Raw genomic sequence first — 24,244 nt, 5'->3', positions numbered from 1 at the left:
GGTCAGTAAATGGGTCATAAGAGGATTAAAAGAGTTACACACGAACAAAAACACGTCAGAAAAGAGTCAAACAGCAGTTGATGTGAAGAATATGAGTAAATGCAAGTAAGTAAGTAATTTTTATTTGTATAGCGCTTTTCCAGACCAGGGTCACAAAGCGCTTAAACAATCATAACAATACTCAATAATGTATATACTTTAAAGATCAAGATAAAACTGATAACACAACAGGAGTTCCAGAAAATCAAGGAAAAGCCTGAACAAATAAAAACGTCTTAAGATGTTTCTTAAAGGAGTCAGTAGATCCATCAAGAGCAAATGTAGAAATATTCTCTAGAATATTCTGAAACTTTTAAAGTTGTGTTGTTATGAAGGTTGAGTTATGAAGTATTGTTTATTGTTGCAATATTTAATCTTCATGATTCAACTTTTTGTCAATGAATCCAAAAATGTAGCAACATGTTTGATCTCATGACTTTATGTTGGAGTGAAATTGTTGCGTAACTTGATCTTAACAATCCTGGCTTCGTATGAGTTTATATTGACATCATCGGAGCAGCAAAGAGAGAGATTCAGAAAGAAAACAGTGAACATCCTCAGCAAATCATGAACAACATTATCAGTGAAATGAAATAAATCTAAATCATGTTTGTGACTCAGTTTAAAAGTCAGTGACAAACAAAAACATTGAGAGGTAGTTGAGACTTAGTGAAGATAAAAATACATGAATAAATGAGGAAAAGTGTTTTTTAGAAAAAGTGTTAAAGTGAAATAAATTCTTCATCTCTGTGAACTACATGAACAAGAACAAGATAAATAATAAGTATAAATAATATGTTATTACAGTAACTTGTGAGCAGCAGTGGAGTCAGATCAGTTCCTCTCCAGCTGACGGAGGTTTTTGTACGACCTTGTTTCACTGTGTGAACGGGCGACTAACACTCTGCTGACAATAATAAACTCCTGCATCTTCAGGCTGGACTCTGTTGATGGTCAGAGTGTATCGTGTCCCTGATCCTTCTCCACTGAGACGATCTGGAACTCCAGACTGACGATTTGAAGAGTAATAAATGAGGGGTTTAGGAGCTTCAGCAGGTTTCTGAAGATACCAGTTGAGGTATTTAGAAACATCTGAGCTTGTTGTACAAGTGATGGAGACAGTCGTTCCTGGAACTACAGACTGAGATCCTGGAGTCTGAGTCAGGACGATGTCTCCTGATGAACCTGGAAAACATAGAAGAAGAGTTGTGGCTCCAGTTTGGAGAAAGATGATCAACATGAAGACAGAAGCAGGATTTGTTGAAGACAGAGAAGAGAAGGATGAAGGTGAGAGCTGCTTCCTTCAGTCTCTCTCCATCACAGCAGAACGTCCTGCTGCTGAAGCTGCTTGTCAAAGTCTCCAGAAGAGTCTCACCGTGAACAAGGAGGCCCAGGGTGAGCAGCAGTGGACTCAGTGACATCATGGTTGTGGTGCCGGCGTCTTGTGGACACTCAGTGATCAACTGGGAGCTCTTAAGAGCCGCGAGCAGAGAGGAAGGACTCACATGCAAACACAGTGAGTCACTCAAGTGTCAAAGTGTTTCTCCTCAGATCCTTCCTTCAAATGTTCTATTTATAAAATAAGTTAAGTCTTTAAGTGACCATCATCAACTGCCTTGAGAGAGTTTCTTATACATTTGAGTCCATTTATTTTATTTATGTTATGTTATTTTTGACACAATATTTGTAACAAAGTCTAGGAATTATCAAAAATATTTTTGATAAAAAAGTGCTGTTTTGTTCATTTTATATGACCATATAAACACTTTGAAACAAGAATTATCTCACAAATAGGAAATAACAATCATTCTTGTTTCTAAAACCATAGCCATTGATAGAATTAGAATTTACGTGGAAAAAATGAGTCTTATATGAAGTTTATACAATTGAACTGTTCTAAATGTCAACACTGCAAACTGTCATCAAAATTTAAACATGAATGTAGATCATGTAGTTTGTGAGAGAAATAGAAACAGATCATTCAGACTTTAAAATATGTTTAATTCTCTGTGGCAGTGTTAGTGCCACACAATGTACATTTTGTCTAAAAATAATCTACTCCAAAAGAAAACAGTGACGATGATAATAGAAAAATGATCATGTTTCTTCCCTTAAATTAAACGTGAAGAAGAAATGATGATGATAAAGTCACACGTTCACGTCCACATGTTTCTCCTCCTGACACTTTGACACCTTCACTTCTGAATTAACACTTTTCATCTCCTCATTGATCTTTGATTGTTAATCTCACGACTGTTGTGATGAAGACATCCTCGGGTCTCCTCGGGTCATCTCTCGGATTTGAATGGTGCAGATCAGCCTCAAAACTTTCACTTCCTACTTCGGGAGCTCAGTCATCCTGAAAAGAGACAGCAGGTGTTTCTACTGAGCTGTGACCGTGTTCAGCTTTCTGTCCTAAATCTATCAAGTTCAGGGGAAACTTGTTCTTCTAATATGAGTGACAGGAAGTGTGTTTGAGTGCTTACGTGTGTGTTCCACATCCTCCTCATCGGTGAGTTTGAAAGTAAAGACAATTCTTCATAAACTAATCACCATTTATTATAACCGCAAGGAGGAATTGATTTTCTAATGATCTTATTCATAACTATAGTTATAAAATTAAGCAAACAAAAATCTTAACTATATTTTAAATGATTCTTTATTTATATTTATATCTATTTGAAATACAAACATCACTCACTGGATGGTGGTGTTTATCTTTAATGTTCACATGTCAAAACACATGTCAAAACGATGCAGAATCTCGCATGATCCATAAATAAATAAAACATTTTCGCGATTTACAAAATCATTAACTTGTTTTCCAAGTCAGCGTTTGTGTAATATTCATTTCTAACAAATGAAATATATATTAAGACTACACAACATTATTAAAGCAAGATATTCAAGAAGCAATATCATGAATTGATTCATTCATCTGATTTTTTTGTTATTGACGGACATTATTATTCCAATTTCTGTTTAGAAAAAAAGAGAATGACCATATTGATATTATTATATATGACATTATACATATAATACATTGAATCTTATCATAGACAACATTTTTTCACCCACTTTCTCTGAAAGTCAGATTGTTACAAGGAATCTTTTTTGTTTTGTTTTAGATATTCAGGCTTAAATTCATGATCATTTTACGAACCTAAAGTAGTATAAAGTAGTATGAAAGCTAAAAAATCCAGAGCAATGTATCGACCCCTCCTTTCTGAATAATAGCATCACGTCAATGTATTTTGCAGAATATATCAAGAAGAGTTTTGTTAAAGGTAGGATTTTTACAGATTCATTATTACAGTTTTTATTTCCAATTGACCACATTAGCTATTAAAGAAAAATGAGCATCTGAATAAGACCTTTCGTCTTAAAACTAAAACGCATTCAAACATGCGTCTTTAGTAGCAAACAGATTCATTCTGAAGTATCCTCATAGAAAATACAAAGATAGATAGTTTTAGTGAAATCTTATAGTAATTTTCTGCTTCTGTGTGAGAGATTTTCTCAAATAAATAAACAAAAACAATACATAAATAAAACCCTCTAAATTAAGTTTTTTGTATCTAAACGACAATCAGGGTCATAGCACCATTAACCTCTTCTTGGCCCTTGTGTTATGTACAGGTCAAGTTGATTCGAAGGACCACGGAAACAAACGTGTTTGTGGTATCCCTTGTGTTGCCTCTGGGTCAAGGTAAACAACCTTAAAGACACTGCATATGTGTTCACGAAAGCCAGGGAGGTCGTTTGACTACGGGTCACCTTGACCCTGAGACAACACAAGGATTAAAAAACAGTATTACGTTTTTAGATGTAAAGCATTTTTTCTGTAAGTAAGTAAGTAAGTATTTTGTATTTATATAGCTCTTTTCCAGACCAGGGTCACAAAGCGCTTAAACAATCAAAACAATAATCAATAAAATATATACTTTAAAGGTCAAGATAATGCTGAGAACAGCACAGGAGTTCCAGAAAATCAAGGAAAAGCCTGAACAAATAAAAGTGTCTCAAGATGTTTCTTAAAGGAGTCAGTAGACTCCATCAAGTGCAAAGAGAGAGGAAGATCTTTCCAAAGCTTAGGAGCAACAACCTGGAAGGATTTCTCTCCTCTGGTCCTGAACCGTGTTCAGGAACCATCAGTAGATTCTAATCCACAGACCTCAGAGCCCGAGCTGGGGTGTATGTCTGGATCAGATCACTGATGGAAGGTCTGACCATGAATAGATCTGAAAGTAAGAACCAGAATTTTAAAGTTGATCCTGAAAGAAACCGGAAGCCAGTGAAGACTTTTAAGGATCGGAGAAATGTTAGTTTTTCTACTTGTGCGGCTCAGAATTCTCACTGCAGAGTTTTGAATCAACTGCAGGTGAGACAGCTCCTTCTCGTGATTGTTACACAAGCTTTCTATTTTGAAACTGTGACATTTTAAATGTGTTTCTTGTCGTTTGAGAGCGTCGTTTTATTATATATATTTTATTTTTTTCAAAGGGCATTCGTGAAACTACTCCTCATGCGGACGTTGCCAAACTATTCTGTACTGGCCCTTTAAGGACGCACAGGTCACGTTCACCCGACGCTCTTCCCGGAAGTGTAGCGGGCGACACACAGGCCCCATCGATTCAAATACAAGTGTAGAGATAAGCAGTAACTCAAAAATAAAGCTGTGTCTGAATGTCATTTTCATGGAGTTCTACCTCTAACACGCATGGAGTGCCAAGAGGAAAAGCCGATCATCTATACTATGGAGAACAAGCCGATTGTGACGTGTGAGTGTTTATTTGTATTGACACCTGACAGCTAGCATGCTAGCTAGCTACCCTCCTTAAAACGCTCGTAGCTGTGTTATTATGTCACAAGTCGTGCCGGTGGGCATCCATGACGTAGTTTGTTATAATATTGTTATAACTCGTATGCACGCCAGACGAGCGGTGAGAGCAATGGCTGCCGCTTTGTTGGGATTAGCAAACATGCTAACGCACAGGGCCCGGCTAATCATGTGACGTCACGGCTGGTAGCAGCAGTTTTTGGGGGAACTCTCAGTCCAATGATCCGGTTTGTCCTCTAAAAATAGCAGCAGCAGCGAAACCACTGGTGTTTGGTGATCGTTGGCCTCTTACCAGATCTCCTTTCCAACCACATAGCAGCCCTGGAAGAACACGACAACCGTCAAAGTGTTAACTGTCATCCATTTATTTGCAAGAATATATGGTTTCCTGTCACAATATGCCCAGTGGTAAACATCTGTAAACACCGATGAAAACGTGCATATTACTTATTATCATTGTGTATCAATGTAAACATTGGGATTGAAGCTGTTTCAAGAATGCATTTGATTGAGATTGTTCCAGTTTTGTCATGTCTATTGTTGATATTGTTATAAGTATTGAATGTGATATTATAATGACTATATTATTATTAAATGTTACTTGTTTTTCGAAAATATGCCACCTTTAAACAATTACGGTAATAAACGGTATTCTGGTTGTAAATTTCTATTCCTTTTAAGAAAAATGTTTTATTTTATTTACTCGTTGATTTGTTTAATTTATTCATTGCATTTGTACATTATTTTTCCATTGTATTTACTTTATTATCATTCACAATTGTATATTAAATATCGTTATTAATTTACCCATGGAAACTTATAGGCATACGCTCAAGTTGTTAATTTTTAGAGAGTAGTATTTAATTTAAAATACATTTAATATAGAAATGTGACATAAAAACCTTTCTTTTCAAAAAGATTCCACCGGAAAAAGGAGCATAAAATGAGAAAAAGGGTTGAAAAAGTCCCCAAACAAAGATATTGAACGACTTAAATGACTTAATAATAAATAAATAGCCATCAGAAATATTTACTCAAGATCATTTTTGTAGAACCTGACCTCACGAGGGTTACAGGAATGCATCAAGGGCCGCCAGTGTTGTATACAAAGTAGTTATTCTGGTGGCATTACAGAATAAAGGAATGAAATAAGAAAACCATAACTAGCAAAATATTGGCAAAACTAGTGATTTATTCAAATATTTGGAACAATTCACCACTTTACTAAAAGGAACTCCTTGTACCGTGCCTGGTTCTGCCCTGGTTACTGTGAGATTAATCGCTTTTTACTGCAGTATGCTCCAATTTTTGGACAAAATAAACTACTACTAACCCCTTTTCAGAGGAATCTGAGAAGCTAAGGGTTCCTGGTCAGCAGGTTTCATTCACTGTCAGGCAGCGAATCATTCAGGATTCGCTGACTGGGTGTTTGTACCACTTGTACCTTATCTCTGAGCGTCTTTGAGTCATCAAATGTCTTGAAATATCGCAACCGGCAGGCACTTCTTTGAACTAAGCAAATACTCAATCCATGTTTATCCAGCAAGTGCAGAAAGATATTCCCTGGAACATCGCACTGATGTCACATGTTTGATTGACTTTTAATCGTTTGTCAACTATTGCTGTGCTTAATGGGACCTGCAGGGTCGGGTCAGGTACAGATTCCTTCATCGTAGCCAAAATAAAAGTTGGAGAGAAAAATAATACGTAAATACAGCTTCTATTTTGGACCAAATATTTGTTTGCGTTGATGAACAGGGATCCCTATCAGGAGAGATTCTTACTTGGACAAAAAAATCATGGAAGTTTTGGAATTGTGGAGGATTTTTGTTTGTTTTAACTTTTATATATTTTCACTCCAACAATAAAAAATATTGGACTTTGAATCAAAATAAAGAAGAGTATATAAATAAAGTGTTTTGCTAGAGTCCCAATGGTTTCTAAATTAATTATCACTAATAAAACATTTGTTTTAAAACCCTCCGATTGAAATGCATCAAATTGACCATATATCGTGTTTGTTTTTTCTTTTTTTTTTCCCGCACAGGTGCTGGCGACCAGGCCTTGTTCACGTCACTCTATACCTCTTTGGCACAGCAACTTCCCAGAGAACCAATGGAGTGGAGGAGGTAAGTGATGCTGAAATGGCAAATTTATGATCAGTAATTTTGCAGATGATGACAAAATGATTATTGAGTGGGTGTGTGCAGTTAAGAGCAAGGTGTTACAGACATGAAGGCCACAAAACAGACCTTCCATCAGTGATCTGATCCAGACTTGCACCCCAGCCTGGGCTCTGAGGTCTGTGGATCAGAATCTACTGATGGTTCCACGCAAACGGTTCAGGACCAGAGGAGAGAAATCCTTCCAGACTGTTGCTCCTAAGCTTTGGAACCATCTCTGTGTTTGATGATCTACTGACTCCTTCAAGAAACATCTTAAGACATTTTTATTCGTGCAGGCTTTTCCTTGATTTTCTGAGACTCCTGTGTTTGTCTCGGTGTTATCTTGACCTTTTAAGCATATATTTTATTGAGTATTGTTTTGATTGTTTAGGCGCTTTGTGACCCTGGTCTGGAAAAGCGCTCTAGAAAAATATAAATGACTTACTTACTTACAAATTTCCCCATTGCTGGTTATAATGAGATCGTAAATTTAGAAATATCTTTTAGCTTAAACCCTCAAAGCCACGACTGTTAAGTTTATCAAACCATGCATTAAAGACACACAAAAGTCCTTTGTCAGCGAAAGGTTCTGCAGAAAGGAAGCAGATGATCACAGATCAATCATTGAGATCTTTCTGGTCATCAGCTGATTCAAACGCCACACCCACGACAACAAAACTTCACCGCCAACGCAATCGCCGAAAGCAAACTTTGCGAGTTAGATTCCGTTCAGAATCTGTCGGCTTTATTTATGCAATGCTTATGTTTCAGGTTCGACTGAAAGTTGTAGCCCGGCAGTCGGCCCTTGGGTCTTGGGTTAACATCTTTGCATTTTCTAAATGGGAAGAAGAAATACAAACATTATAAAGTTATAATAAAAATATCAAGCATCAAATTGTAAAAAAAAAAAAGTATTTGGATAAAATAGGATTCAGGTTAAATCCATCCAGTCCAGTTTCTGTCATGCCTTTGTTGAATAAATAATAAATATCACACAGAAATAACACAGGTGGTCATGGTGAATAAATGTCGCAATGTGTCTTTTTCTGATTTTAACGAAAATTAGAATAAAAAAAGCTGTAAATGTTAGGAGCTAAATTCTGATTAGTCATTTCCTCTTAATTGACTTTTCTATGTGTCTACATTAAAGACTAATAGAATTTTCTTGTTATGGTTGTAAAAAATAAAAAAAAAGCATCCTATTTCAGCTCTTGCAAATGTTCTTGTCTTCTCCTGCAGGACATATGGTCGTGCCCCAAAAATGATTCACCTTGAGGCTAACTTTGTCCATTTTAAAGAGGAGCTTCTCCCCAAGGATGGTAACAAGGCCCTCCTGACTTTCCCCTTCCTTCACATCTATTGGACTGACTGCTGTGTACGTAAAGATCAAACCTTTTTTTTTTTCTTTTTTTTTTAATAGAAAAATAGAAAAAAACTAACCTGCCGGCAATCACACATATGTTGCATAAATCGCACAACAAAGTCCTGGAAAAAAAAACAAGCTTCTTATTTATTGTTACAGTGTTAATAGCATTTTTAGCAAATGTCAGTCACAGTTCTTTGTATAGGCGTCTCCGGACATTTTACTAATTGAAGGCAATTATCCTGCAGGCCTTAAAACGACACCTTTGTAGATGCCAGAAGAATAATTATGCAAATGTACCTTTTGTTAGTATGTGGATCATTATTTTTATGAATTGGTTACTTGGCAAAACATGTCAAACACGTAATAGAACATTTCAAGATAATTGAATAAATAATATAATTAATAGAACAGCATGCCTTGGGTTTTTAAGTTCTAAAGGCATGCTGGGCGCTGCAGATATCGACGGACTCTGTTTTAGTTGATGGAAAAAGATGTTTAAATTATATAGCATTAGTTTCTTAGGATGTTTTTTTTTTTGATTAAATTGCTATTTAATGTTACTTAAATTAATTTTCTTTATTGTTTTTATTATTTTTGTCGCAGTCCAGCCTTGCATCCTGCAGAGATTACCCAGTTTAGTTTATTCTGAATGTTTTGGTTCCAGTTTTCCCTTTCTGTCTGAGCTGCGGCGAGGAACAAGTCGAATTCGAGTTGAGAGATAGGATTCATAATCAAGTATTTTACTTTTAGTATACTTTCAGTAACGTTCCTCTGGGATCTAGTTCACTCTAGAGAGTTATTTTTGTGATTTTTAGATTTTTTTATTTGGAAAAGCAAAATAATTTAGCAGGGTACCAACAGAAAAGAAGGCAAGCTTGGTATGCAACAAAATTAAGATAAATAACAATAATAATCATACATTAGTCAATCATAATTTCACAGGTTGATAGATATGAATTGCCATCTGCAACTCTCCGGGTCAGTTCCTTTAATTTTGTCTGCGATTGTCCGTAAGCAAGTCACGTAAGCGATGACTCAGCTTAAAACATCCTTCCTCTAGGATATTACTAACATTTGATTCAAGAAATTCTTTTTTTTAACACCACAATTGCATTCAATTCATTTAAATAGAATTTTGTATTGTAGAAGGAGTTTGACTGGTTAAGAAACCAGCCAAAATAAAGACTAAATGTCCTTTAATAATGGACTTATCAAATGATGTAATGCATCTTTGATGAAACTTATCAGTTGGATGTTAACAAATGTTTCCTCAATTTTGACGCCTGATGTTTATTTACTTTACCCGCATGAATGGTTGACAGTGTAGCAGAAATATTTGTCTGAATTCAGTTTAGTCATCATTCCTTAACCCGGTTGTTTTCAATAAAATCATCTTATTATCCCTGCAGGATACGGAGACGTACAAGGGCTCGGTGAAGGAGGACATGCTGCGATGGCAGAACAGTTTACGCACTCACGGGTCGACCGACTGGGTCATCATCGTCGTGGAGTCCAACGACAACAAGAAGAAAAACAAGACCAACATCCTGCCTCGGTCGTCCATCGTGGATAAGATCCGTAGTGACTTCTGCAACAAGCAGAACGATCGGTGAGTTTATACTTGGTGAGGGGGAAAAGTTTGCTGTGGGGATTAGCAAAAATCTGGTGATGGATATCACGATACATGGTCCACGATACAATATATCCGAGTACTTGACTCTTGTGTTGCAGAATTTACAGACCACATGACTCTTTATGAAGTCGTTACTGCTTTCATTTGTTTTTTAAACCGAAATATGTTATACCGAAACAAACATCATCTTAAAAATCTGCTGGAGTCCACTGTATCCTCTCGTCCTCAGTCATCAGCGGAATCTTGCAGAAAGTTCCTTTAATTGCAACTCAGATATTTTTCTATTTTTTATATGAGCTCAACTATTAAAAATTCAATTTTTTTTATACAATCTAATTCATAGAAATATAAACCATAAAAATGAGAAAAAATTAAATGAGATTTGAAAGCAAATAAAATAGTAATAATAATAATTTGAATTTCTTTCTTTTTCTTTTTTTTAAATTCGTAATGTGCTGTTAAATTTCAATAGAGTCTAATATTTAATTATCAATATTTTCTAACATCCCTAGTGAGGATTCAGGATTGCAGCATTTTTTTGGATACAGGAAATATTTTCAATTTCTTTTAAAGTGTCCAGCTTTTCAAGTAGCTTTTTTCAGTTTGATCCTTACCATATACATTTTACAACTGTTTTTAATTTGTCACATTGGAGTGCATTAAAGCTTTGATTAGACGCATTTATTAAAACAATAAAGGTTAACTAAATGAAGTGAGTCTAAATATCGGCTTTAGACTTTTATTTTCTTAAACGGAGTGCATGTTTGCATTAGAATGCTAACTCAAGTAACACTTGCTTCATCATAATTTTAAGGGTGTGGATATTTGCAAAACAATTTAGGTCACCGTTCACAAAAGCAACTCTAAGAACATAATAATTTAAGGGTTTTTGCATTGACATGCTAGTAAATTGAAAGATGATTATCGTGGATTTAATATATATTAAAAAAAAAAGAAACTATATGGTGGGCTTTTAGCAATCCCTTTGGTCAGATTCCCGACGTCGACTTAAGACTCAGATAAAGTGAATCTGACGTCAATGCTCAACCTCTCCAGGTGCGTGGTGCTGTCGGATCCTCTGAAGGACTCGTCTCGATCTCAGGATTCTTGGAACTCATTGCTGCTAAAGCTCCGTACACTCCTTCTCATGTCCTTCACCAAGAACCTGGGTCACTTCGAAGACGACATGCGGACGCTGAGAGAGAAACGCACACAGCCGGGCTGGAGCTTTAGCGAGTACTTCATGGTCCAGGTAAGACCGCTGTCTACACAAATGGAACTAAAGGAACGTCTTGATTTTTCTCTTGTTGTTTCATATGTTGTGAGCTCACTGAGAAACTATAGGATTAGATTATCGTTAAGGATCTTTTTTGTCTTGAGTTGCATAATTAAGTGTGTTTTATGTTGACACTTTACCTCAATTTTATTTTTAATTGAATGGTCTTGTTAAATCTTTTACCCTGCTGTTATCTCAGGGTCAAGGTGACCCGACAGCCCGAAAACTTCTGGGTCAATATGAACGTCTTCCCTGGCTGCCATTAATGCATATAAAGTGGTGGAGGTCGTTCATTTGGCCCAGTCCAAACATCAGCTCCAAAAACTGCTGGAGTCGATTGTATCCTCTCGTCCTCAGTCATCTCAGGGACTTCATTGGTTGGCTAACTGCGCAGGATGTAACAACTTCTGCCATCTAGCGGCCGGAACTTTAATTTCAACACAAAAATTAACAAACGCTGGCGATATGTTAATTGTAAATAAAAATATCTATATATATATATAATAGTGTCTGTTTTCTCCTCTACAGGAGGAACTGGCCTTTGTTTTTGAAATGCTGCAGCAGTTTGAAGATGCCTTGGTCCAGTATGATGAACTTGATGCCCTTTTTACCCAGTATGTCCTTAACTTTGGAGCAGGAGGTAAGTTTGAGCGACTGGTTTACTGTTCGACGTACGGCTGAGTAGCCTTCAGTGACTGTTGTGCTCGTTCAGCAGACACCGCAAACTGGCTCGGCTCTTTTTGCTCCCCGGTGAAAAACTGGAGTGGCCTGCTGCTCCGTCGCCCTATTGACATGGAGAAGAGGGACTCCATCCAGCGCAGCGAAGCCAACCTGCTGGACCTGAGAAGCTACCTGTTCTCCCGTCAGTGCACTTTACTCATCTTCCTCCAGAGGCCCTGGGAGGTGACGCAGCGAGCTCTGGAACTGCTGCACAACTGTGTCCAGGAGCTGCGCCTGCTCGAGGTAACGGTGCTATAGATGAAATCAATTTTCCGCCACGGATACTGTCGTTCTCCACACGCACTCGCTCCCTTACATTTTATTCACCAGTGAGTGCATGAGTTCTTTGGTTATCATCGTAGAAGTATAAGATGTAAATAAGACGATGCTAGTTTAAACTCGGCTAAGACTAGTTATGATTACATTAACAAGTTTATTTAAAGGGATTTTACTTATTATCATACAATATTTTCAAGGTGGAAAAGGAACAAACAGAAGCACACGTCTTACATTTAATTATTAATTAACAACATTTAGAAAAAACACATTAAAGAAATTGAAAATGAATGAGAAAAAAAATTAAAGTTAGACATACAGACATAGAAACAAGCTATTCAAAGAATAACTAGTGTTCAGCCTTGCTTCGACCAATTTCTGAATTGTTTGGTTTCGGATTATCCTAAAACAAATTCCAAATTATTTATTTTTAAATGTAATTATTTTTTCAAGGGCCATGCAATAGGTTTGTTCCCTTGCGATACTTGTTTTCTTCCAGGACTGGGCTGTGCACCTCTTGGCTTCCTGCAGACAAATATTCCACAATTCCACATGTGTTTCTAGACAAAATAAAAGCGACAGGATCAATATTAAATGCCTGAACCCTCAAAATACAGATGTGAACAGTCACAAACATTGGTTACGCAACAGTTCGACAGATCATTTATACATCTTCGGGCTGAACTTCTAGTGAACAGTAAAAGTAAGACCTTTGTGTTATGGACGGACAGTTTTCTATCCGATGACTTGCCTTTGCAAAGCCTGTAGAACTTCCTTGAATTGTCATCTTTGTTTTCTGAAATCCTTTGTCTTGAAATGATATTGTGTTTCCATTGTTGTCCTTGTGATTAGTCATGATGGGTTTTTTTTTATATTGTCTGTTGTGTTTCTCTTATAATTAAATTTCAGTTTGATTTTGTTGCTGCATGATTATTTTTTAAATTAAATATCATGAGGTTTCAAAATGTTAAAGGTAACCTAACGTGTCTCTTAAATTGTTCTAGGACCTCTATTATACTCATCAGTACGTTTGTTTTTTCACAAAACTCTCATTTAATAAATATATTTACATTAGAAATACTCTTAAGCCCCGCCCACTTTGCTGAGAAGAAGTCTCGTCCGAGCAACCACGCCCACTCAGCTCTGATTGGTCACAAAAACACGAGTTGCATTCAAGGACTCGCGTAAATTTTATACTTAAGCCCTGAAACTCCCGTTTTGTACATTAAAAACAAATAATTAAAATAAGGTTTGCTGCTTAATGTACACATTACAGAAACACCTAAAGACAGAAGTAACTCTCACCATTTTTGTATATATATTTATTTAGTTTCACGAACAACATTTAGGTTCTCAACCGATCCGTCAGAATAGGATCGTCAAACCATAATCTCGTTTGGCGAGATTTCAGACGAGAGAGAACTTTATTAAATAATAACTTCAAGGCAGAGCAACGTCCTGATGAATGAACTACTGCATTTTGAAGACTTCAACATTTACAACATGTGAATAAGTCAGGAGAGTTAGGTTTTCACATTAGGTGCCCTTTAATGTTTTCGCTTGTTTTCGCTTCACTTATGTTCCATTTTATATTCTCGCTTATTCTTGAGGAAAATATGGCCCAATGTTTCTACATTTTCTCTTCAAATAATCAATGATCAATGTTTCTTTGACCATTTTTTTTTTCTGGTTTTGTGGTTGTTCAGGTGTCTGTCCTAGAGGGGGCGCTTGACTGCTGGGTTTTCCTCAGCTGCCTGGAAGTCCTCCACCGGATCGAGGGTTGCTGTGACGAAGCACAGCTCGCCGCCAACTGCTCGCACACAGTGGGTCTGTGGGCCTACGCTACTGACAAGGTAACGCTGGTCACGTTCCTTTCAAACGAGGCGGCGTCACATGTTTCCATGTCGTGTGCAGCTCAAGTCCCTGGGCGAGCTGTGCGGTCTGGTGTCGGAGAAAGGGCCGACGTCCGAAGACTTGAACAGGACCGTGGATCTGCTGGCTGGGCTGGGGGACGAGAGGCCGGAGACAGGTGTGAAGTGTCCCCTTAAACATGACCTGTATGAGCTTTGTTGATATGAATAAATGTTTAAACTCTAAGGAATAATATAGTCAACCGTAAGCCAAGCGGCCTCAGTATTTAGTATATGTCAGAAAATATCGATACACTTTAGGAGCTTGATATATTATTTGATTTACTTAATATTTTGGCTTTAAAACCCTCATTTATTATCCATTTATCATAGTTCTTTTATGGTTTATATTTTAAATAGTTTATAAAATTCATTTTTTTATTCATTTTTTTTTCTTAAATAATCTTTGAAAAATATTAGTAGCATTTGCGGCAGTTTAACATCCTACCACTAGATGAGCAGTCACTTGGCCCTTCACAGCTAAAGAAACAACGATGACTGAGGATGAGAGGATACAGTGACTACAGGAACTTTTAAAGCTGGTGTTTGAACATATTTTGTTTTCTAAACAAATGAAAGGAGTTACGACTTCGTCAAGAGTCATGTGGTCTGTAAATTCTGCAACACCAGAGTCAAGTACTCGACAATACTACACACATTTACTTGTTACTACAGTATCACTATATATCGTAGTGTTGACCCTGTATCATGATGCTAATTGTATCATCAGATTCTTGACAATACACTAGTATTGACCTCATTTATTGTTTGGACAAAACTCCAAGATGAAGACTAAGATGGTACCGCAGGTTTTGCACAAATCTAATTAAATAATCAACTAAAGCTGGTTCGTCTATCATTGTTGACAAAATATACTTTTCAAAAACGAACGTGACCGCAATCCATTGGTTGACCTTGTTGGCACAACTAACTTGACATATTCCTTACCATGATGACGTACTACAGCGAGACTGACACGCAGTCTTGTCTCCGCAGTCAACAGTTTGCAGAGTCCGTACAAAAAACTCAAGGAAGCTCTTTCATCCGTGGAAGCCTTTGAAAGACACTATCTTGTAAGTCTCCAGTGTCTGTTGTTTTTTTCGCCAGTTTCAACAATTGTCTTTCGCCTGCTCTCAAGGAACTCTCTCACGCTGCCATGGAGATGTACCGGGCCATCGGTCGACTGAGATCCGCCAGACTTGTCGGGAAAAGTTTGGCTGAGTTTTACATGTAGGTTGACGACTCGCTTTCAAAGCGGCATCACAGCTTTTCTCCACAACTTAGAAACCAAGTTTCGGCAATTAATTGACGCATATTACGAACTTAAATTGGAACTCCATTAACACATAGTGTCAAATACGCCACAAAAATGTCCGCTTAAAGAGAAATGAACCTGTTTAACCCTTTAGTTGATTCGCTTTACATGTTGTTTCTCTATTTCCAGGAGGAAAGGGGATGCTGAGCGAGCAGAGACTTTATTACAGGAGGCTCTAAAGTCATATGTAGCAGAGGGTTGGACATTTCCAGTCACTCATACTCGGAAACAGATTGCAGAGTGTCAGAAACAACTAGGCAGAACTGCTGAGTATCCTTTTCAATCAGAAGATGGGCAAAGTATGGCCCTTTCACTACATTTATACAGTGTATTATACCTTATTTAATATTTTTTATTAAACTGAAACTCATTGCATTCATTTGAAAAAGAAAACTCTTTTCTAGGGTTATTTGTTTTCTTGGTAATTTCTTTCCCCATAGAGTTTTTCAAAAGTACATTTTAACCAATGTTATAAAGATATTCCTGTCAAAACTTATAACCTCCTATGGATGTTCAAAGACTTCCGTCTTCTGCCCCACAAACTAAAATATAAAATAAAATGTATATATAAAATATGTTTTAAATCACAAACCAATGAATATAATACTCAGAAAGACAGAAATAATAATTTATATATTTATTTTATTTTTGCAAGCAATATGCTTCTGTACTAAAGAAAAACATTTTTGATATATATTTAGTTACATCCATTTTTATAATTATTATTTAAATAAACAGTTAATAACTCACTTACAGAGCAGTTTTATTTAATATCTTTAGTTTTATTTTCCCTCAATCTTATTCAGGTATTTTTTCTTTATTTCTTTGTTTATTTTGGCTTGATGGCCCTTCACAGTTCCTAACAGTCAAAGTAACCACCACAATGTAAACACGACCATAATTCAACAGTTGAACAACAACACAGACACATCAATGTGGCTGTAGTTTTCTTTTTCCTCAAATAAAAAAATCAAACCCCTTCTTCTTGACCCTCTCTTTGCAGAAGCACAAAAATCACTTCTACAAAGACGGGTATAAAACCTCCTCGGAGGTGGTAGTTATCCTGTCAAAACGACCTTTGCAAATCATCCGATTTTTCGGAGATGCGTCCAGATGTGAGGTCCAGTTTAAAGAAGGCTGTCATCAATATTAGTTTTATTAGGATAAAACAAAATGAGATCTTATTTACATAAAAAGTGTGATGCTGGTCCTGTACCTCAGACTTTATGTAATGGATTAATAGAGGGTTTATTCTGACTTTAATATCTTCACCATTGAAAAAATGATTTCCTTAATTAACCACTCAGCTACCTGCAGACAAGTGCCCTGTTAGCCGGGGATGCTAATCTTACGACAGAAGAGAGGAAACGATTCTGTCAGGAAATTCTGACGTTTGCTGGAAAGCCTGGAAACGATGGTAAGTGTCGCTTCCATCTCAGCTTTTGTCCGGCCATGGTGGTCATTTTTGGACTAAGATTATTAACTATCTACACGTGATCTCGCCTCTGCTTCAGTTCAAAAGGTAGCTCTAAGTATGGGGGTCTTCGCCCAACTCACTCGGCTTCAGTTCCGCCCAGCCACGCCCTCCGTCCACTCGGGCGCCGCCCTGCAGGTGGAGCTGACTCTGCGGTGTTTGATGCCGGTGACGATACAAATCCAGCAGCTGGTCGCAAGCGTCCACTTCGACCTTGAGCGAGGAGGGTCCCTCGGGAGGGGGAAGGGAGGACAGAAACAGACTCTCCCCGGGACGGTGGACTTTCATCAGTCCAACTCGTCGGCCGGTCCCCCCTCCTCCTCAAACGCAGGCCCCTTGTTGGAACTCGACGAGATCCAGGACAGGAGTCCCTCGGACAATTCCCTCAACTCCACCGGCGTGGTGTGCAAGAACACGCACTTGATCATGCGTCGCCACGACAGCAGCTCGCCGCCCGGGACGCCCAACTGTATCACCCCCCCGACGGTCGCCATGAAGGAAGGAGCGCAGATGCTGAAAGTGCAGAACGTGACGTTAGAGCCAGGAGATAACGCCGTCACGTACACGGCACCCGTGAGTCGCTCGATCCTAGACGTTGTTTTGTTTTTTTCCCGACATGAGGGTCTCACTTTGTTTGTGTTCCCCGGGGCAGAGTGGAGAGCCTGGTACTTACACGCTACGCCAGCTCTGCGCCACGGTGGGTCAAGTGCAGTTCGTGCTCCCTCATATTTACCCTTCGGTCCAGTATGAAGTCTACTCTCAGGAGCCTCAGCTGACTGTGGAGCCGCTCTCGGGTACGTCGTGAATTCACTTGAAAATGTCATCCATGTGTCACTCTAGGACGTACAATGTCTCTCGCGTCACAAACCTAAAGACCGAATTATGTTAACCTGCATGTTTTAAGTACTTTTGCTTTTTTCTAGGAGACACTGTCGTGACAAGTCCAAGTCAATTTCAACTTATTTAAAGTTGAAATTGTCTCAATAGACTTGATGATGAGCAGTGTAGAAGTAACTTGTTATTAAGTAACTTATTTTTCTTTTAATACAGTAACGAGTGCTGTTATTAATAGTTAGTTTAACCTGTGTGTGTGTGTGTCTGCTTTGTTGTTGTTTTTTATCACATTTCATAAAAAGTTTACAATACAATGAAGTGTTTAAAATAAAATATTTTCGATCATTTTTTAAAATGTAATTAAATTATTATTTACAATTAACACGCAAATAGTCACCACATTTGTTCATTTTTGTGTTGCAATTAAACTTATGGCCAGCTGTCATTACGTCCTTGGCAGCTATGATGACTGAGGACGAGAGGATACAGTGACTCCAGCAGCTTTTTAAAGCTGACTTTTGGACATATTTTGGTTTGAAAACAAATTAAAGCAGTTACGACTTCGTCAAGAGTCATGTGGTCTGTAAATTCAATACAATATATTCTCGTTACTACAGTATCAGTACTCAGAACATTCTTGCAAGACATCATAATAAATCTAATCAGACAATTTTTCCACAAACCAAGACTCAGATTAGTTTAAAGTTTGGCAGGGTGCGAGGACTTTCTTTAAACGACTTGTGTTTTAATTCTGTGTTTCAGAGCCGCTGCTGGCTGGTCTACCACAGACGGTCAAGTTCACCCTTCTGACCGGTCACTACGCCGTGAAGAAAGGAGACGCTCTGCAGCTCAGCAACACCGATACGATGCCAGTTCTTCCATCCACCAGCTGCACCGCTCACATCACCAACCCTGCTGCAGGTTAGTTCTCTCCACACCCACACGTCACCCTCTTTCTCTTTCGTATTTAAAGGGCACCTAATGTGCTGATTTAAGTGTGTCTTAAATTGTTCTAGGACCTCTATTATACTCATCAGTTTATTTTTTCACAAAACTCTCATTTAATAAAGATATTTACATTACAAAATATGCTTAAGCCCCGCCCACTTAAATGAAAAATTCTCGTCCGAGCAACCACACCTACTCTGCTCTGATTGGTCACAAAAACAAGAGTTGCATTCATTTCAAACTCACCCCTGAAACTCCCGTTTTGTACATTAAAAACGAATATCAAAAATAAGGTTTGCCACTTAATGTACACATTACAAAAACACCTAAAGGCAGAAGTAACTCTCACCATGTTTACATAAATATTTATTTTGTTTCACGATTAACATGTAGGTTCTTAACTGATTTAGGGCTTCTAGGGGAGGACACCTGCACCAGAGTGACGTCAGAATGTATAATTTAAACCGTAATCTCGTTTGGTGAGATTTCAGACGAGAACTTTATTAAGTAATAACTTCAAAACGGAGCAACGTCATGATGAATGAACTACTGCATTTTGAAGACTTTAACATTTACAACATGTGAATAAGTCAGGAGAGTTGGGTTTTCACATTAGGTGACCTTTAGTATCTACTGAATATATTTTAATTTTAAGAGACAGTATGTTAATGCTTTATATCTGGATTTTCTTTCTGATACTCTGTATCTCACTGTTTAACTGAACCTGCCATTAAATGTAGAGACGATTCAATTTTATTACACGTTTCCTCCACTGTAAGTGTGCGCTTTATTTTTCTTCATTTTAACGTTCAATAACATGTAAAAATTCAACAAAATCTGGTCCTTAAATCAATGAATTTTTGTTTGTTTTGATCAGCATTTAAACGGAAAAATAAGGCTCTTCTTATTTATGCTACTGTGGCTCTCAAACCTTCCAGAGGTTGTCGGTGAAAGCGTGCTGTCCATCCAGTCTTCGGAGAAGGTCACCAGCATCAGCTTGCCGGCCACACCTCCCTATCACACCCTGGTGTTCCACCTGGAGGTTCTGTGCATCATCCCGTCCGGCTTGGACCGTCCCAGCAACGAGAGGCTGACCAACGGCGAGGTCCGACACCGGCCGCGGCGCTACAGTCACCCCGACACACCCATGACGGCCATCGACCAGAGGGTAGACCTACGCTCTATAAATAAAGGAAAAATTATATCATAAGATTAACCAGACGACCTTTTTTTTTTTTTGTCCAGATGTCAATCGACTGTCCGTGGTCCATCTACTCCACCCTGCTGGCTCTCACCTTCTACATCCCCTTCAAGACCAAACACTCGCTGCTTTCTGCTGGTAACAGGTCAGTCTCACTTCCTCACATGTCCTCCCGAAGAACAAGAGCACGAGGTTGATCCGTTTCATCTCCTCCTCAGGAAGTACATCCAGGTGTGCTTACAGAACGTGTCGGAGGTAGAGTTCGCACTCGCCGAGCTCAAGCTGTCGGAGAAGCAGCTCTCCGGTCTGGAGCTGAAGTCCCTCAACAGGACGTCCAAACAGGTGAAACCTGCGTATATAGACTAGAGCTTCATTTCATCCCTGTGAGCAATATATGGACTCCCTTCTATTACAGTCACAAAAATATAGTTTGACCCATAACTAAAAAATGATTTACTTTTCATTTACTTGGCTTTTTCGTCAAATATTTTTCATGATTCTGTGCCTCCTTTTTGGTCCTAACTACACATTGTAACTTACATAAAACTGAGCATCAATTCATTTAGTTAATTTAATTAATTTAACTCACTTTTTTAAATTTTTATCTGTCCATTTTTTGGTCTATGAAAAGTGTTTTAACCACTTCACTTCTAGTGATTGTAGGGCCTTCTGGACAAAAAAACAACAGTTTGTCTGCACAGTCACATAAAAATATATATATATATATTTAAGGGATTCAATTTAATGTTGTTTTTTTTGGCTGAAAACTTCCTTTTAACAATAACAAGATTGTTCTAAACCAAAAAAAAAATGTTCTGTGTCACATTGTTTGCTTGGCCTTTTAAAGTTTGTTCTTTTGTATGTATTTTAACTTCATTGTTTTGTTGTTTAAGCATTTTGTGACTCTGGTCTGTGAAAGGCACTTCAAATATAATAATAATTTACTTGTTTCTAAATCGTGAGAGAAATGCAGATCCCTAATTTAAGACTTCTTTCTTGCTTAAATCATTACTTACTTTTTCTTAATTCTCCTTTTTTTTATAATGTTTTTTTTTCTTCTATTAGTTTAATTTACATTAGTTTTTACTTATTCTACAAACAAACTTACTTATCGAACAAACGAACACTCTGGAAAACGTCCTTAAACCATTTAACATTTACCGTTGAATCCTGCCAGCATGAATGAACCAGAATCAATTTAGTTCTTTTGAAACATATTTCATCTTCTCGCCAGTCAAAACGGATCTTTAGGCAGATTTAAACCCACTGTGAGTTTAGGACTGAATGAGCTATAAATCCGTCAAGTTATTGTGAATAAAAGCTAGTTTAACATTTGTTTCCATAACAATTTACAAAAGAAATTCAGTTTAACATATAAATTAAAAAAACACTGACACACAGAAGAAGACGCTCTTTCTTTGCCTCTGGCTATACCTGGAACAGAAAAAAAAAGTTGAAGTTATTGATTTATCAGCTTTTTCTTAAAGATGTTAAGGAATAATATTTTTTATTAATTTTTTACGTCCCGTTTCTCACTTTCTAAGCAAAAAATAATTGGAAAATATTCGAAATATGACGTATTTTTAGCTGACGTTGCAATTATTTGTTTACTGACCCTGGTCTCGAAAAGCGCTATATAAATAAATATTACTTACTTACTTACTTTAATTGACCTGTAAATCACGATAATTAAAAAAAAAAAATGAACGTCGAGTCGTGCACCTGAAGAAGAGTCGGATGCTGCGCCCCCTGTACTGACCCCGTCTCACCTCCGCACAGCTTCTCTGCAGCAAACACAACCTGTTCTGTTTGTGGGAGGTGAGGTGGAAGGACGACCTCTCCTCGTGTCTGCAGCTCGTCTTCTCCGCCAACTTCTCCTCCCCCGAGGAAGACGTCTCGGCCTTCAAACCCTTCCTGTACCAGTTCCAGCTGGAGACGGTCATCGTAAGTCCGGCGTGTGGACCTCGAAGCGAGTAACGACTGAGTAACGACTCCTCTTGTCAGACTCTGTACAGCGTGCGAGTGGAGATCATGCCGCCGGCGGGGGAGCAGCACTGTCGCTCCGGCTCCCTCTGTGGGCTGGAGGTGTGTATCACGCGCCTGGCCGAGCCCGCGGAGGGGGAGATCGTGGAGGACAGCAAGACGGACTCGGACGGGCTGAAGACCACCAAGCTCATGTATGAAGGTAAGTAAGACGGCGCCCCTCGTGGACGAGCACGTCAGCTGATCGCTGGTCCCACAGTCGCCGACAGCAGCAGCAACTGGGCGGTGTGCGGGAAGAGCTCGGGGATGGTGCTGATGCCGATGAAGGCCAACGCCACCCACAAGGTGCAGATCGAGGTGATGCCTCTGTTCGCCGGACACCTTCCCTTCCCCAAAATCAAAGTGCTCAAGTATCTGCCTCACACCGCGGCTCCCCCACAGCCGGACCCAGGTAAGACCACATCCAGTTAGACAAGACAGAACAAACAAAATGGTGGCTACGAGCTAATTCAAATCCTTTAAATTTCTCATCGGCAGTTTATCTCCTTTATCTTTTGTATATTTTGTGACCACGACTTGTTTTTTTGTTTTTGTCATGTCCGGGGCTTACATTAGAAAATCTACATAAGCTCCGCCCATCTGACCTACGACCTTTAGCACAGGGTTGTCAACCTCGACAAAATGGTTCAACATATACTACGGGTGTGTTTTGACAAGAATGTTGATAGGATACTTATCACGATACAGGGTCAACCATACGATACATAGTAATAGTGTAGTAACAAGTATATATGTGTAGTATTGTCGAGTACTTGACTCTAGTGTTGCAGAATTTATAGACCACGTGACTCTTGACGAAGTCGTAACTGTTTTCATTTGTTTTAAAATCTAAATATATGTCCAAACATCATCTGCTGGAGTCACTGTATCCTCTCGTCCTCAGTCCACTGTATCTTCTCGTCCTCAGTCATCGCCGGAATCTCGCAGAATTGTATTGTCTCTTTAGATTCAAAGGACGTAATGGCAAAAATCTGTTGCTACGATACGTATCACAATACAGTACATTGTGATAGTGTAGTATCAAGGATATACGTGTAGTATTGTCGAGTACTTGACTCTGGTGTTGTAGAATTTACAGACCACATGACTCTTGACGGAATTTTAACTGCTTTTAATTGTTTTGAAACCAAAAAATGTCCGAACATCAGCCTTAAAAGCAGCGGGAGTCGACTGTATCCTCTTGTCCTCAGTCACTGCGGGATTTAGCCGAAAGTTTAACTGCAACAAATAAATGATCAAACGTCGTGATTATTTGAACGTAATTGCAGATAAAAAACGGAACCGTTTGAGTTGAACATGTTCTCACTGCTTGACTTGCGGTTCCACAGACAGCTGCGTGGAGAACGACAGCCTGTCCCTGCTGGACAAGTCCCTGGACGACCAGGCCGACACGGCCAGCATCCGCAGCCGCGGCAGCGTCCACTCCCTGGGCAGCGGCGACCAGCAGCAGCAGCAGCAGAAGGGCGTGGCCATGCCGCGCCTGGAGCCCTTCAGCCCGGGGCAGGTGTTCAACCACAGTCTGGCGCGGCAGGTCCTGGTGCTGCCCACCACCGACGACCACATCATGGAGGTCAACGCCACATGACCCCGGTGCTAGGACCGCCCCACCGCCCCCTCGCCAGAACTGAAGCCCGCTTATGGACGGGACCCTGCCAAGCTTTCCCCCCTCCAGGGCCACCCCCACCAACCCCTCCCCCATCACGAGTCCACCACAAAGACGGTATGCAACGCTGACGTGGACTCACCCGCGCCCCCTAGAGCATGAAACGTTCATACGGACTGGACAAGAGCCAACAACTGCTGATTAATTTAAACCATGTTTCTTCGCCATACTGTGTACATAGCTTGGATTTATAGATGGAAATATATAAATATATCTATGGAAGTGAACCTGGCACTCCCGACTCTCCCTGGACGCACCAAAGCTCTCGATGTGTGAATGCAGCTTCTCCAGTGGCGTCACTGTGACCGTGTCCGTCTGTTCTCATGGAATCATGGCTTCGACCTTCTCCGTCTCGGTGACGTTGCCAGAGATGCAGAGGTTTTGGAAAATAAAACGGATCAAGTCTTTGTCGGTCGTTGGTTTGAAAGCTTTGCCGTAGAGTTGCTGGAAATCAGCTGATCCTCAAATCTGCTTTTCTGGTAGTATTAGTTTATTTGTGTTGATTTTCTTCTAAAATCCCTATTGGCTTGGAAGAACAAAA

At 38.9% G+C, this 24,244-nt stretch overlaps 1 protein-coding gene across 2 annotated transcripts; it reads left to right on the top strand.

Annotated features, from left to right (window-relative positions):
- The first annotated feature begins 4,654 nt into the window (after positions 1-4,654).
- On the top strand, positions 4,655-24,110 carry trappc10 (trafficking protein particle complex subunit 10). Of its 2 annotated transcripts, none has more exons than XM_087803808.1 (23): positions 4,655-4,820; positions 6,927-7,008; positions 8,284-8,419; positions 9,820-10,019; positions 11,100-11,295; positions 11,848-11,959; positions 12,035-12,282; positions 14,022-14,168; positions 14,230-14,344; positions 15,222-15,298; positions 15,364-15,455; positions 15,670-15,810; positions 16,848-16,957; positions 17,055-17,587; positions 17,667-17,808; positions 18,611-18,769; positions 19,735-19,964; positions 20,042-20,142; positions 20,216-20,339; positions 21,777-21,941; positions 22,002-22,182; positions 22,240-22,431; positions 23,369-24,110. In XM_087803808.1, the coding sequence occupies exons 1-23, from the start codon at positions 4,760-4,762 to the stop codon at positions 23,623-23,625; spliced, it is 3,801 nt and encodes a 1,266-aa protein (XP_087659934.1). In that variant the 5' UTR covers positions 4,655-4,759; the 3' UTR covers positions 23,626-24,110. The 2 variants fall into 2 exon arrangements, with proteins under 2 accessions (XP_087659934.1, XP_087659933.1); XM_087803807.1 differs by having other exon boundaries at positions 12,032-12,282.
- Positions 24,111-24,244: the final 134 nt, after the last annotated feature.

This window comes from Callionymus lyra, chromosome 12 (genome assembly GCF_982586985.1).
Source record: "Callionymus lyra chromosome 12, fCalLyr1.hap1.1, whole genome shotgun sequence".
Taxonomy (NCBI): Eukaryota; Metazoa; Chordata; class Actinopteri; order Syngnathiformes; family Callionymidae; genus Callionymus; species Callionymus lyra.
This window is presented reverse-complemented; position numbering and strand designations above follow the sequence as displayed.